The sequence below is a fragment of the Geotrypetes seraphini genome, chromosome 4 (genome assembly GCF_902459505.1).
Source record: "Geotrypetes seraphini chromosome 4, aGeoSer1.1, whole genome shotgun sequence".
NCBI classification, from domain to species: domain Eukaryota; kingdom Metazoa; phylum Chordata; class Amphibia; order Gymnophiona; family Dermophiidae; genus Geotrypetes; species Geotrypetes seraphini.
The window spans coordinates 8,625,744-8,642,315 of record NC_047087.1 but is presented as its reverse complement, the minus strand read 5'-3'; the positions used below and the strand labels follow the sequence as shown (position 1 = coordinate 8,642,315).

General features: G+C 40.1%; 1 protein-coding gene across 2 annotated transcripts in view; it reads left to right on the top strand.

Moving 5' to 3' along the window:
• Positions 1–16,572, top strand: part of CDH15 (cadherin 15) — an 85,247-nt gene that overhangs the window by 19,852 nt on the left and 48,823 nt on the right. The window contains exon 1 of one of the 2 annotated variants that reach the window (XM_033942852.1): positions 368–434. The exons of the other annotated variant lie outside the window; for it this stretch is intronic. Coding sequence (XP_033798743.1) covers positions 393–434 — 42 coding nt within the window. The 5' untranslated portion in view covers positions 368–392. Of the gene's footprint in view, positions 1–367; positions 435–16,572 lie in introns of those variants that run through there. 2 annotated transcript variants of the gene reach the window in all.

Genomic DNA, 16,572 nt, shown 5'->3' with positions numbered 1-16,572 from the left:
TTTGAAATGTGTATCCTGCCAGAGCCAGTGTTAGACAGTGAATGTGAGTTAGGACCTAACAGAGAGAGGAACGGTCTTTTTTGTTTGTTTTTTTATTTTGTTTACACCACAGAGTCAACATGGGTGAGAGAAGGGCAACGGGGGTGAAGAGGCTACAAAATAAACCTGCCAGGACATTTGAAAAAACACCCCAATGGACAGGAAATGCGAATCAAATCGAATTCGAAAAATCGATTCAATAGGCTGAATCAAATCTAATTGAAAATTTTTTCCCCTGAATCGGGCAGCACTAGTCAGGACACCTAACAAGTGCAAGGAAACACAAGAGGATCACAACCACCCATCTCAAAATCTTCAACTCGCTTGAACAACTTCATGATTCTAGCCACTAGATGTCACTGCAGCCTCACAAATCTATATATATAAAATCGGAGGTATGTATGTGTGTGTGTATGTATGTGTGTGTGTATGTGCCGCGATCACGCAAAAACGGCTTGACCGATTTGAACGAAACTTGGTATGCAGATCCCTCACTACCTGGGGTGATATGTTCTGGGGGTCTCGCGGCCCACCTGCACACGTGGGCGGAGCTACAAACAGATAATCGGATTTCACCCATTCATGTCAATGGAAAAAATGTAAAAAGCTGCCATTCTCACAGTAATTCACAAACGGCTTGACCGATTTGAACGAAACTTGGTATGCAGATCCCTCACTACCTGGGGTGATATGTTCTGGGGGTCTCGCGGCCCTCCTGCACACGTGGGCGGAGCTACAAACAGAAAATCAGATTTCACCCATTCATGTCAATGGAAAAAATGTAAACAGCTGCCATTCTCACAGTAATTCCAACTATAAAACACTTTCTATGACACTATATCCACTAGGGACATCTTTTCTATTCTACCACGGACACCATACATATAGAGTTTGTAGGTTCTAACTGTGTTTGTAACTGTTTCCTTCATGCACCCCAGTTCATAATGTTATTACATTACATGAGTACTCACATATGCTGAACTAGGAACACAGGTTCCATTCTGAACCGGGAAAAAACTGCATGGAGTTTCTTTTCAACCTGAGTTTCCACATATTTAGTTGTTTAAATCAATACTGAAACTTTTGTTCGGGACAGGGACAAGGTGAAACCGTATTTATCCCGCGGATACCACTTATTCCAACACATCTTCCTTTTCAGTTTAAGAGATTGCAAATTCCAGTGAGACTTGCATTCTCTATCACAATCAACAAATCACAGGGACAGACTATTACATACTGTGGAGTGGATTTAAGATCCCCCTGTTTTTCCCATGGACAACTCTATGTTGCTTGATCAAGGGTGGGTTCACCCAAGAATTTATATGTTCTTGCTCCTGGAGGTGAAACTAAAAATGTTGTTTATAATCAAGTTTTGTGTTAGTTGTATTGTATTCATTTTGTCAAATATTTCACATTATAATTTGAATATTGTACTTTTTATAAAGCTGTAAAAAAATAATTTCATTCACCACTATAAAGTATCTTTATTTGAATCCATTTACAGTGTTATTGCTATAATTAAATACCCGTGCAACGCCGGGCCATCAGCTAGTAAGTTAAAAAAAACATCAACTAATGGCTTTGTATTGGGTTCATTCCATATACTGTATGCCTTGATTTTTTTTTTGGCATAACTTCTCTGGATAGGAGCAGCCCTACCTACTTGGTTAAGCAAAGGGATAAAAATCGGTGATCTTCATTTAGCCCTTGAGGCCTCTTTGAAAGTGTTAGGAATTCATCTCTAAACTAAACTAAACCTTAAGTTTATATACCGCATCATCTCCACGGAAGTAGAGCTCGGCACGGTTTACAAGAACTTAAAAATGAGAAAGGGTAGGAAAAGGTTTACATAAGTTTATAAGTTGAGTGGAAAAGTAAGGGAAAAAAGAAATTACATGTAAGAGAAGAGCCAGGTTTTTAGTTGCTTGCGGAATAAATGGAGGGAGCTCAGGTTCCGCAGCGGGATGGTAAGGCCATTCCAGAGACCTGTGATTTTGAATAGAAGTGATTTTCCCAGTTTATCTGCGTGGAGAATGCCATGTAGGGAGGGGAAGGATAGTTTTAATTTATGGGCGATCCTGGTGGAGTCAAGGCACGAGGAGTTGAAAGAAAGTGGGATTAGGGAAGGAAGGATGCCGTGAATAATTTTAAAAGCCAGGCAAGAGCATTTGAATTGGACTCTGGAAATCACTGGGAGCCAATGAAGATTGGCCAGGAGTGGGGAGACGTGGTCAGATTTACGTTTTGCAAAAATCAGCTTGGCTGCCGTGTTCTGAATAAGCTGGAGTCTTTGGAGGCTTTTTTTTTGTTAAGCATAGGTAAATGGCATTACAATAGTCAAGTTTGGAGAGGATGATGGATTGGACAAGGACAGCGAAATGTTTTTGGCGGAAGCAGGGTCTTGCTTTCCTTAGCATGTGGAGGCTGAAAAAGCATGATTTTGTCAAGGAGTTGAGGTGGTCATTGAGGGAGAGAGAGGAATCAATAATGACGCCAAGGACCTTGCTTGAGAACTCAAGGTATAAGGCAGTGCCTGAGGGCAGTGCGAAGAGGGTGGCAGGTGTTCTAACTTTGGGCCGAGCCAGAGTAATTTTGTTTTTGATTCATTTAGTTTCATCTGTACCGAGAGGGACCAGGAGTGGAGTCTCATTATGCAGGATGTTATGTTATCGTGGAGGTTGGTGAGGTTCTGGTCTGTTTCAAGAAGGACATCTTTTACGATGGAAAGTCAAGTTAATGTCTTAATTAAAAAGGTGTTCTGGAACTTAAGACAGCTCGGAAGAGTCTGACTGATATTTCTATCAAAATTAATTCCAAATGTTAATTGAAGCTTCTATCATAAACTTATTACCTCTCATTCAGGACTTCACACATTCGGCGGGACACATTCTGGACATGATCCTTATTCCAAAAAGCGATCATCTCTTATACTCCAATATTCAGAACACACCAGTCCCCTGGTCTGACCACCATCTCATCTCATTCAGCTTACTTTTAAAAAAGAAACAAGCAATCGCTCCCTCACCCAAGAAAATTACTTACCGAGACTACACTAAATTAGAGCTTTCTTCTGTCTCTTCTTTCTTCCACTCAAGACCCCCAATCTTAGAGATAGACTCCCTTGAAGATCAACTTATCACCTGGAATGCAACAATTCAACTCTTATTGGACAAAGAAGTACCTCTTATCAATAAAACCATTCCTAATCGAAAAGTCCAAAACCCCTGGTACTCGCCAGAACTCTCACTGATTAAAAGACAACTCAGATCTATCGAAAGAAAATGGCATAAAAATAAAACAATCAAAAACTTGAAATCATATAAAGAACAATCACTTTTCTACAAAACTAAAATCAACGAAGCAAAAAGAACTTATTATTCCAATAAAATTAAAACAGCCAAAAACCCTTCCATATTATTTTCTATTATAAAATCTTTTAATCCCAATTCACAAAGAGAAATTAAAAGCTCAGCCCTTTCAGCCCAAGACTTGGCCGACGCCTTTTGCGACAAAATTAAAAATATACGAAAGAAATTTGATTCTAACCCAGTCATCGACCCCCCTGAAACCCCTAATAACTATAAACTCCCTTGTGCCAAATGTTCCAATTTCAACATTCCTACATTGACAGATATTAAACAAATCATTCAAAAGATAAATTTAAAAAGCTCTCCTTCCGAGATCATTCCTCCTGTAATTTTAAAGAAATATTTCTCCTGTTTCGGACCTTTTATACTTTCCTTTATAAAAAAAAGTCTTAATACTGGGACTTTACCCAAACCATGGAAAACAGCTACAATACTTCCTATAATAAAGGACCATAAAATTAGTCTAGAAGACCCCGCGAATTACCGCCCTATTGCTAACATCCCTTTTCTAGCGAAAATCACCGAAAAGGTGATATTTAACCAGCTGTCGGACTTTGTTGAATCTACAAACGTATTGCATCCTAATCAATCCGGTTTCAAGAAAAATCACAATACCGAACATTCATTAATAGGCCTTACCACAAACATTATCTATAATCTAGATCAGTGTTTTTCAATCTTTTTTGGGCAAAGGCACACTTGTTTCATGAAAAAAATCACGAGGCACACCACCATTAGAAAATGTTAAAAAATTTAACTCTGTGCCTATATTGACTATATATAAAGTAATTCTCTTGAATAGGAATCAAATAAACACAAAGAAAGTATTTTATAATTACTTTATTATGAAATATTAAGTAAACAGAATAGTGAAAAATTATAAAATACTTTATTCAGTGCGAAACCTGGGCCTGTTTGGCTGAACACAAAGCTGATATTCTGGCTGGAATCGAAGAAAGACACACACGTAGCTCTTCGTCAACAGCTCTCAGTCTCTCTCTGTATTTGGTTTTTATAGCATACAAAAATAGACAAATATACCCTCCATCCTTTTTATTAAACCACAATAGCAGTTTTTAGCGCAGGGAGCTGCGCTGAATGCCCAGCGCTGCTCTTGACGCTCATAGGCTCCCTGCGCTAAAAACCACTATTGCGGTTTAGTAAAAGGTGACCATATTGTAAAATATAGACAGCAGATATAAATTCAGAACTGTGCATAGTAAGTGAAGGGAAGTTTTCATCTCTGGGAATTTACCCAGTTAACTATTAAGTTATTTGGGCAAATTCCTTTGAAAACTGTGGTAATACTGCCTCCACTTTGCTAAATTTAAAATAAAATCATTTTTCCTACCTTGTCTGGTGATTTCTGGTTGCACTTTCTTCTTCTGACTGTGCATCCAATCTTTCTTCCCTTCTATCAGCCTGTATGCTTTCTCTCCTCCATACCTCATTCCCTCCCCCAACTTTTTCTTCCTCTCTCCCTGACCTTTCTTTCTTTTGTTCTGTTTCTCTTCTTTCCTTCTGTTTCCCTGCCTGCCCCCTTTCTTTCTTTCTCCCTGCCGTTCCCCAAGCCACTGCCACTGCCATCGGGGAACAGGACCCACCAATGGATAACAGGCCCCAAAACCGACGCCGACGCATGCTCTCCCTGACGTCAATTCTGCAATCGGAGAGGAAGTTCCGCCCAGCCAGGCAGCGATTGGCTGGCCCGAACTTCCTCTCCGACTGCAGAATTGACGTCGGGGAAAAGAAGACTTATCGGCTCGATAGATTAGATCGCCAAGACAAAGTGAGTCCTGGGTGATCGACTCACTTTGCCTTGGCGAGCTACTGGCGCCCCTGCCTCGGGCCCCCTGTCAGCTCCGGGCCCCTGAATGCAGGACTGGTAGTACTGCCCTGATGGCGGCCCTGCGGCACACCAGGCAACATCTCGCGGCACACTAGTGTGCCGCGGAACAGCGGTTGAAAAACACTGATCTAGACCATCATAACTCGGTCATTCTCTTCTCCCTTGACCTCTCGGCAGCATTCGATACCATTGATCATTCTCTTCTCTTAGACAGACTTCAAACTATACGCGTCTGCGATTTATCATTACAGTGGTTCACTTCTTTCCTATCTAACCGATCTTCTACAGTATACTTTAATAACGCAAATTCTAAACCATTTTCACACAACTATGGAATCCCCCAAGGTTCAATTCTGTCTCCGTTGCTGTTCAATATCTTTCTTTCACCTTTACTTAGTCTTAGTCAATCTATAGGTTTCACCACTTACGCTTACGCAGATGATATTCAACTGACCCACCCATTTAACCCCGAAAATCCTAACGAAATATTTCTAATCAATCAAAAATTAGAAAAAATAAAAAATTGGCTCACAAAAAATAAATTAGCTCTAAATATAACGAAAACTAAGGCCTTACTCTTCCCAACGAAACAGGGATTAAAACTATCAGCTCCTTTCTTAATAGACAATATATCTATTGAGTTAGTAACATCATTAAAGTTATTAGGAGTTATCATCGATGACAAATTCTCTTATCAAGAGCACATCAGCAATGTAGTCAAATGTTGCTTTTATCGTTTGCGTTTAATTCGTTCAATGTCTAAGTTCTTAGAACCGCAATCCTTAAACATTCTAATTCATTCCCTCGTCATATCAAAACTAGATTACTGTAATTCACTTCTGTTAAATATCACCCAAAAGGAAAAAAAAACGCTTACAAATAATCCAAAATACTGCAATTAAAATTATCCACAATGGAAAAAAATACGATCATGTAACACCTTTTTTAATAGATTCACACTGGCTCCCCATTAACCAACGAATAACATACAAAATAGCACTATTAGCATTTAAAACATTATCCACTAATGAACCACAATTCATAGACCGGTTACTTGTTCCATATAACTCGACCCGTTCCCTGCGGTCTACTGCACAGGGGTTGCTAATGGTTCCTTCCCTAAAAATTATAGGAACCAGACATCACGACATTTTTTTCAGTTATGGCCCCCCTTACCTGGAATACTCTTCCCTTATACATCAGAGAAATCAAAGATCTTAATTTATTTAAAACTAATTTAAAAACTTTTCTTTTTAAAGCTTCTTTTAATCTCTAAAATAACTCTTTTTACCCATTTTATCCCAATCCCAATGTTTTTTCCCTTACTAGACACTCTCTCTCTTTTCATTATGAAAACAGTATTTTGTAACTTTTGCCCTCCTTTGTCCTTCCCCTAATGTATTCTAGTTCGTCTGTATTGTCAGTCTGTTGTTTACCCCTCTTTTAATGTTGTATACCAAACATTTTAATGTTGTATACCATATATTTTCAATGTTACTCGCTTAGTATGTAATAAGCGATTTATCAAATTTAAATAAACTTGAACTTGAAACTTGAAGACACCTTGATAACTGCAACTGACTTTCTTTGGGGTTGTCCTAGGAAAAATATACTTAAATTGCAAACCCACTCTGGAAAGTTTGAAAAAAACAAGAAAAGACCCTGTTGCTTTGTAAATTACACCAGCCACCGATCGCTGGAAGAATAGTTTTTAAATGAAACTTTTTTGCTCTTAAGCTAGCTATTAATCTTTCCTTCTCATCTGAAAACCCTACAACAAGGAAGCTTTAACGGAATGCCCTGGCCTTGGAAATTAAATATCTAGATAATTATATGATATTGTACAATCTTATTACACAATAACAAATTAAAACCTTATCTGAGAAACACTTAGCTGTTTATCCTAGCAATGTCTAGTTTCTATCTTTGTAATCTCTGGTAACTTGCAGAATATAAGTTTCATTTGTGTTGTGTTGTATTATGTAATGAGAGAGAAAAGCTTAGGTCTCTGTTGAGTCTTTTATTTTTGTGCTTAAGTGTCTGGTCATTTGGAAATTCTCTTTTTTAGTATTCTGAACCTAAGACCACTGACACAGTGCTATGACCCTGGAAAATGATCCTTCAGGGGAACAATTGTTTCAGATGGGTTTGTTTTGGGTTAGTTCATATCTTTATTTGATCCTTTCGTCCCCTTAGACTTTGCCATTTGAGAAACACACAAAGATATAAGTTAGCCTTCCCTTCCTTTAAGGGAATTAAATCTGGTGGGAAGCTCAGTCCATCTTTTGTAGAGATCTGGAATGAACTCCCTGACTCCATCAGGCTTTTAGGCCAGCTGCAATTATTTCATAAATTCCTGAAAACTTTGTTGTTCTCGCAATTTTTTAATCATTTAGCTACGGCCTCAACGAAATGATAATGTTATAGTTATTTTTCTTATGTATTTTAGTTTTTAATTAGTTCTTCCTTCTCTTGTTTTCTGCTATGTACTCTAGTCTTAATCATATGTGAACCGAGTCGAGCTCCACTGGGAGATGAACCAAAGATTAGATGAGATTAATATCTAGCCTGTCTCCACATAGCATTCATTTCCACATTACTGAATAAGACATACTTAGGGCTTCTGACTTTAGATTTTAACTATAAACATGCAAAAAAATGACTAAGGTGTGCTAAGCCTTAAACAGCCCTATTAGCATCTTGTGTAACCTTTTCAAGTCTATGGTAATTTTCCTTTTTGCATATGCTAACGTGTGGTATTTTTTAAATTTCTTTTTTGGAGAGGGTGTGTTAGGGGGAGCAGAGTTAGTGGAACGCTTTTTTGTTTGGAGGGCCCCGAAAGCTCCGCCTCAGATCCCACCCCCATAATAGTAGTAATTAAAATATCATTTTTTTTCCATTCATTTTTCATATATACACACAATATAATAATAATATTAACAGTTTATATACCGCAATACCGTTAAGTTCTATCTTATTAACAACACATAGAGCTCCTTTTACAAAGGTGCACTAGCAGTCTTAACGCACGCTACACTGCCGTATGTGCTACACACTAACGTCTCCATAGAGCTTGCGTTGGTATTTTTCATGTACGCACTAATCTTCAGCGCATGCTAAAAACGCTAGCGCACCTTAGTAAAAGGAGCCCCATTTTATTAAACTGTGCTAGCAGTTTATAGCGAAGGGAGCTACGCTGAATGCCCTGCGCCTTTCCCGACGCTCACAGGGTTCCTATGAGCATCGGGAGCAGCGCAAGGCATTCAGCGCAGCTCCCTGCATTAAAAACTGCTAGCGTGGTTTAGTAAAAGGGGGCCATAATGGTTAACCACAAAATTAAACTACGCAAAGCACACTGTGTGCTTCTCAACATTCATTCCTACCAGAAAACAGATAACCCCTAAGCAAATACAGGACCAAAAACTAAAAGTCCTAATATACACAAATGAAACCCTAAAATGCCAGACTCTGAATGCACTCAATATAATAAACCCCGGCTAAATATCACATCCCCATATTAATAACAGGATGGTTATGAAAGAATATTTTGATACTCAATCCTCAGAGGGAAATTGTACCCGTTGGCTCAAGTGTATGAATACACTGAACCCACTCTTCACGGGATCTCATGGGATCAAAATATATCATATTATGCAAAATATTTATTAAGTTTATTATTAAGTTTTTCTATATTCAATATGAACTTGTACTTAACTTATAAAGTTCTTTCTTTCTTTTTTTTGAACTTATTTAAAATAGGAGCGCCTCCACCAACATGACCATGTTTCATGTACTTTCCTCAGGGTCGAGGCTCCCTTATTAATTATCTGCAAAACATTAAACATAGCGTGAGTATCAAACCTTTTACCCAATCCCACTATAATAAATTAATAATCCAAAAATTCATATGACTAACCACGTTTCACCCCATAACTTAAAAGCCCACGATTCTAGCTTACTTTCTTGTGAGATTCGCTCCTCTCGATGTGGAATCATTCATTCTTTGAGGGCGTCTGTCGTCATTTCCGCTTCTTTTAAAACCCAGGCAAGGACACACCCCCCCCCGGGAATTGAAAAAACACAGACCCAAAACCAGTACTGAATATAAATAATTATGTGTTTAGTGGAATTTATGTAATTTATATGATGGACATCCAGTCGATTTCTTCATTTAACCCACTAGGGGACAAAGCTTCCAACTGATAAATCCATTTTTGCTCTTTTATGTTGAGCGCTTTTTTATAATTCCCACCCTCCTTCCCGATTTTTACACAATCAATAATTCGCCATTTTATATCAACCCAGGTATGATTCGCCTGGATCCAATGATTAACAATTGGTGCAGTATCTGTTAATGTATGTACCCTGGACTTGTGCTCATTCATACGTATCTTGATAGAACGTTGCGTTCTACCAACATAAATCTTGTCACAAGGACATTGAATAACGTAAATAACATTAGTGGTGTTGCAGTTAGTAAACTCTCTTGAAGGTACCTCTATGCCTATATAAAAAAGCGCTCAACATAAAAGAGCAAAAATGGATTTATCAGTTGGAAGCTTTGTCCCCTAGTGGGTTAAATGAAGAAATCGACTGGATGTCCATCATATAAATTACATAAATTCCACTAAACACATAATTATTTATATTCAGTACTGGTTTTGGGTCTGTGTTTTTTCAATTCCCGGGGGGGGGTGTGTCCTTGCCTGGGTTTTAAAAGAAGCGGAAATGACGACAGACGCCCTCAAAGAATGAATGATTCCACATCGAGAGGAGCGAATCTCACAAGAAAGTAAGCTAGAATCGTGGGCTTTTAAGTTATGGGGTGAAACGTGGTTAGTCATATGAATTTTTGGATTATTAATTTATTATAGTGGGATTGGGTAAAAGGTTTGATACTCACGCTATGTTTAATGTTTTGCAGATAATTAATAAGGGAGCCTCGACCCTGAGGAAAGTACATGAAACATGGTCATGTTGGTGGAGGCGCTCCTATTTTAAATAAGTTCAAAAAAAAGAAAGAAAGAACTTTATAAGTTAAGTACAAGTTCATATTGAATATAGAAAAACTTAATAATAAACTTAATAAATATTTTGCATAATATGATATATTTTGATCCCATGAGATCCCGTGAAGAGTGGGTTCAGTGTATTCATACACTTGAGCCAACGGGTACAATTTCCCTCTGAGGATTGAGTATCAAAATATTCTTTCATAACCATCCTGTTATTAATATGGGGATGTGATATTTAGCCGGGGTTTATTATATTGAGTGGATGAAGTTGGTCCGGCTATTTGTATAGCCACTCGGATAAATTCTAGACTCTGAATGCAGCATAACCCCAGAGAAAGAGAGAAATGCCAAATATAGGCAGTAGATATAAATTCTCAAAACTGACACATTTCAATCACTAAACTGAAAATAAAATCATATTCCCCCACCTTTGTTGTCTGGTGATTTTCTTTTTCGAACCATCTTTTCCTGGTCTCTGGCTTCACTTCCTTCTGTCTGTGCTCTTAACTGTGTATCCAGGGCCTTTTTATCCATTTGTTGGTTTTCTTTCCTTCACTTTCTGCCATACATCCATCTTTAGCATTAACTTTTAATATTCGACTTTCTTCCATTTTTCTGCTTTCTTCTCAAAATCTATCTACTTTTCCATGTCTTCCCTTCCCATATATCTATGTGTACCATCTTCTCCCTCTTTCTTCTCCCCTATTCCTATCTATCCATATGAAGCATTTCTTCTTATCTCGTCCCTGCCACACCCATTGCTGTGCACCATCTTCTCCCTCTGTCTCCCCTTCCCCTCCATCCCTGTGCACCATCTCATCCCTCTCTCTCCCTCTCCCGTGGTCAGACATCTCTATCTTCCCCTTCTCCTTTCCTATAGTCTGGCATCTTTCTCCTCTCCCATGGTCTGGCATATCTCTCTCCTTCCCTCCCTCTTCCCATGATCTGACATCTCTCTCCTTCTCTCCTCTCTTTTCTGTGGTGTGGCATCTCTCTCCTCTCCTTTCCTTCTTGCAGTCTGGCATCTCCTCTCCTTCCCTTCTATTCTGTAGTCTGGCATCTCTCTCTTCTTCCCATTGCAATGGTCTGACATCTCTCTCCTCCCTCCCTCCCTCCTCTCCACCACTATCATGTCCAACAATTCTCCCTCTTTCTTCCTTTCCCCATCTATACCATCTCTCTTTCCCTCCCACATCTATGTTCAACAATTTTCTTTTTCTCTTCCCTCACACACCGGCAGCATCTTTCTTTCCCTCCCTTCCTAACCCACAGTCCATGCAATATGTGCCCTTCTTGCTTTCTCAACCCCTCCCCTGTTCCCCCCCAACAGCCCGTGCAGCATCTGTCCTTCCCTCATTCCCAACCCCAGCCCCCCCCCCCCTCAGCTGGATCCTGTGGTACAACCTATCCCAACCAGTTCCCAGTTCCCCCAACTACCACCTCCCCATTGCTGTAATTTAAATTCTTTGGGCAGCCAGCGGCGCAATGAAGTGAGCCTTCTGCTGTTGGCCTACCCTGGAAGTGTTCTTCCTGCAGCACTTCCTCTTCCCACATAGACAGGAACCTGCAGAAAGAACACTTCTGAGGCAGGAGGCTCACTTCATTGTGCCGCCAGCTGCCTGAAGATTTTACATGACAGAAGCATCAGAGCATTTAGCGTTCCAGGCCACGGTAGAAACCTCTACCCTACCGTGGCTTACCATAGTAAAACAAGGGATAGTGTTGAAGGCCTCTATTTTTTGTTATTATATTTTTCAAATTTTTCATACTTAAACAAGTAAATCTACTTGAATATAGATCAGAAATAAAAATATACCTGCCCTTTGATAGTAAGAGAAAAAAATATATAAGAAATCATTGTTAATTATTTAGTCCACGAATGAAGCGATCCAAGCACAGGAAATGAATATCATGGGGACAGATTAGGAGAATAAAGCCCTGAAAGCCGGTTAACAGGCCTCTATTATATCCTCTTCAGCCAAATTGAAAACCCTAAACATAGGACACTTCTTCCATCCCCTTAATCATTTTGGTTGCCCTTTTGTGAACCTTCTCTAATTCTGCTGTATCTTTTTGGAGATACAGGGACCAGAATTGCACACGATACTCAAGATGTGGTCTCACCATTAAGCGAAGAGTGGTCGCAGCTGAGGAAGCCCATTTATTCAAGATCTGACAAGGCCCGTGTTTCTGTTAATGCCTACGTTAGGGGTCAAAACATAGATATAGAAATACCAGATAGATGGAACAGCACTTCCCACACCTTATCACTGGGACTGACATTGCTCCTTGATTATTTCTCTTGCTTTTTTCTGCTGATCTGCTAGTTTTGCTCTCCATGGAGTGATACAAAAGTATTACAGTAGTTCTTGTTATATTTTCTGTTCCTTCCCTACTAAGTCCTAACAAGGTTTGCATTTTTTCAGCATATTGTCCTCGATAATACCTCAATTGTTTTCCTGGGTGGAATGTAAGGTAACTTGCATCACCGTTTCCATTTTAGGTAACTGCACTGAATGCAGAGTGTGGCTTCTTGGGGGTTTCAGTGTAATTTTTGCCTTTATAGTTCTATTTTCACTTTGTGGTAATATATTGTGTACTTGGTGAAAGTCTAGGTGTTTTCTGCTATTCCGCTAGTATGGAGTTTCTCTGTAGGGATCTATAGTAATCTGGCTTCTTCCGTTTTCTCTTACAGGGCTGCCCACAAAGCCAGAGGGCAAGAGAAAGGGACCAGCAGGTACAGAGCCTGAGACCAAGTTGCAGAAGAGGTCACTGAAGGCTGCCATTAATTGGAAGGAGAGGTCACATCCTGGCTCATTCGTTAGGGCACAGATTGTAAAGACAATCAGGAAATGACAGTGGGAGATGAGAGAGTCAGGCTCAGCTGAGGGAAAGGAGGAGGCCTGGGCAGAGAAAAAGCCACTAAGAATAAAGATTCCACACTGAGCACGAATGGCTGCAGTCGCATGCTGGACTACATTACCCACAATGCATTTGTCATACACAACAACAGGAAGTAACTGCTGTCCTGGACATCCAAAGGAGTAAGAACGGCCTTAAACATATTGTAGGGCCATAATATAAAAAATAACTATGAGGCAGACGCTGACCGCCGTAGGGCAGAACAGACCCCATGCTGCTCCTCATCCAGGAAGACACAGGAAGCATAAAATTTTTGCAATTGACAGAGAACCAGGTTATCTAAGAAAACATCCTGGAAATGAGTCGATAGGAGCCTGATGGAAAGATATCTAGTTATGGGACCGTCAGCCTATTTTAGCACTGCTGGGAACATCCTCTGGTCAAGGACATGAAGATAAAGGGGATGGAACTCCTCTTGTATGAGGAAAGACTAAAGAGGTTATTAAGGTTCTTCAGCTTGGAAAAGAGAGGATTGAGTGTAGTAGAACGGGTACAAGTGGATCGATTTTTCACTCCATCAAAAATGACACTCGATGAAGTTACAGGGAAATACTTTTACAACCAATTGGAGGAAATTTTTTTCATTCAGAGAATTGTTAAGCTCTGGAACGTGTTGCCAGAGGATGTGGTAAGAGCGGATAGCGTAGCTGGTTTTAAGAAAGGTTTGGACAAGTTCCTGGAGGAAAAGTCCCTAGTCTGTTAGAAAGACATGGGGGAAGCCACTGCTTGCCCTGGATTGTTGGCATGGAATGTTTCTACTCTTTGGAATTCTAGAATCTTGTTACTCTCTGGGATTCCGGAATCTTGCTATTCTTTGGGATTCTGTATGGAATGTTGCTACTCTCTGGGTTTTGGCAGGGATTTTTGATCTTGGCTACTGTGAAGACGTGATGCCGGGCTAGAGGGACCTTTGGTGTGACCCAGACCCAGTAATGCTATTCTTATGTTCTTATTAGTTTGTCAGCTGAAAAGTCCACCACGTTCCTAACAGTCTTTATCCAGTTTTAGGACAAGGATCCAGAAGCAACGCAGTGGTGTTCAATGACTAATTTCAATAGAGCCAGGGCCAAGAAAAGACAAGCCAACAGGGATCCTCTGACTCTCATTCAGCATCAGTTCTACGGAGTGGCCAATGGAGAAATAATCTGCAAGGATGACAGGATGGGGTGGGATTCTTCGTAAGGTTAAAGAGCTCACCCAGGCCAGAGAAACAATTCTCTTAACCGGATCATTTCATGTCCGTTACTGAAAGCCGGTAAAAGGCCAAGACAGCCCAATACTTAGCTAAAGCGTCAGGAATTCCACCTCCTTTACTTATGAGCTCACACAAGAGTTTCTATGTCTGCTATTTCAACTCAAAGAATCCTGTGGAATATATTTTATTCAGAAATTTGAACACAGAGCAAACAAATGGGAGAAGCTCTCTAGCACTCAGCCTACGTGTAATGTTGCAATCTCCCTGGGAATTTAGAGCCAACCTATTCAAGCAAGTACTTGAGTCCACTTCTTGAATTCTTGGGCAATCTACCCTTGACCTTTTGGGGCCTGGGTTTGGCGCACTGAGTCTTTGTTGCTTCCTTGCAGATAGATGGATTTTTCTGATCTATCTGCTTTTCTATTTTCAGTTGTCGTTCTTTTCATCACTGTGTGTCTCTTGTTATAGATAATTTGTGAACCAGCAGAATATCAAATAAAGAAGAACTTGAACATTGCCTAGTGTATTGTAATGGTTCCAGTTTACTATCAAAATAAACTACTGCAACTAACCGTTTATATAGTGCTACTAGACAGACGCAGCGCTGTAGATCAAAACATAGAAGAGACAGTCCCTGCTCAAAAGAGCTTACAATCTAATTAAGACAGACAAACTGGACAAGAAGGTGCATCTATACACATTGCTTAGGTGGGGGTATTACAGAGGGAATGACAGGACAGATATTGGTGTGTAGAAGGTGGGTTAGAGTTTGGAATTAAAAGCATCTTCAAAGAAGTGGCCTGTGAGTCTGGATTTGAAGACCGCCAGAGATGGAGCTTGATATACCAAGTCAGGCAGTTTGTTCCAGGCATAAGGTGCAGTAAAGTAGAAGGGATGGAGTCTGGAGTTGGCCATAGAGGAGAAGGGTACAGATAAGAGAGACTTATCCAATGAGTGGAGTGGAGTGGGGAAGGGGGGGGTGGGAGAGAGATGAGAGAGAAGAGATACTGAGGAGCTGTGGAGCGAATACACTTGTAGACTGGAGAAATTCTCCCTTCGCTGACCCTCCACACTGAGGTTACCCACATCATTAATATATGCACTGTTCACTTTGTTTTTGAAAGTGTGTTAACTTTGCACAGGTGTACTCTACTTGCAGTTATCACTCTCAGAACCCATAGACTGGTTCTGCCTGATACTTGTTCTTTATTTTTGGAGCAATTCCAGTTTGAACATAACCCCATGATTCCAAAACACCCATGAATGAGAAGCTGAAGTCCACCAGCGCAAGCAATCTGCTAAGATCTATAGGTGCAATAACGAGGTCTCCCAATAAATGAGAAAATGCCAAGGCGGGCTCTGTGGGAGGCCTGTAAGCAGAAAGGTTTTTGCTTTTCCATAATAACATGTCATGTGCCACCTCTAAGGTGATAGTAACCTTTGTGAACTCCAGAGACTTCTTGGGACCCCCCCCCCCCCCAACAATTATGATTCCATTCCTATGCCCTGACTCCCTAAGCAGTAAAATCTTCCTAGATAGGAATTATTAACTAATTAACATAGTAACATAGTAAATGATGGCAGATAAAAACCTGAACGGTTCATCCAGTCTGCCCATTACAAATACATGAGTCAATTAACTTGTCTCTTCTTTGATATTTCTGGGTCATAGACCACCTGGTATTATCTTAGGTTCCAAATGCTGAAGTTGCCTTCTAATTAAGCCATTGTGACATCACTGCTGAGGTTGGCTCTTAGGCGTTGGTGGAATGAGGCATTATGACATCACAATCTCAGCTCTGGAATGTTGCTACTCTTTGGGTTTCTGCCAGGTAACATAGTAAATGACGGCAGATAAAGACCTGAACGGTCCATCCAGTCTGCCCATTACAAATACATGAGTCAATTAACTTGTCTCTTCTTTAATATTTCTGGGTCATAGACCACCTGGTATTATATCTTAGGTTCCAACTGCTGACGTTGCCATCTAATCAAGCCATTGTGACATCACTGCTGAGGATGGCTCTTAGCGTTGGTGGAATGAGGCATTATGACATCACAATCTCAGCTCTGGAATGTTGCTACTCTTTGGGTTTCTGCCAGGTAACATAGTAAATGACGGCAGATAAAGACCTGAACGGTCCATCCAGTCGGCCCATTACAAATACATGATTCAATTAACTT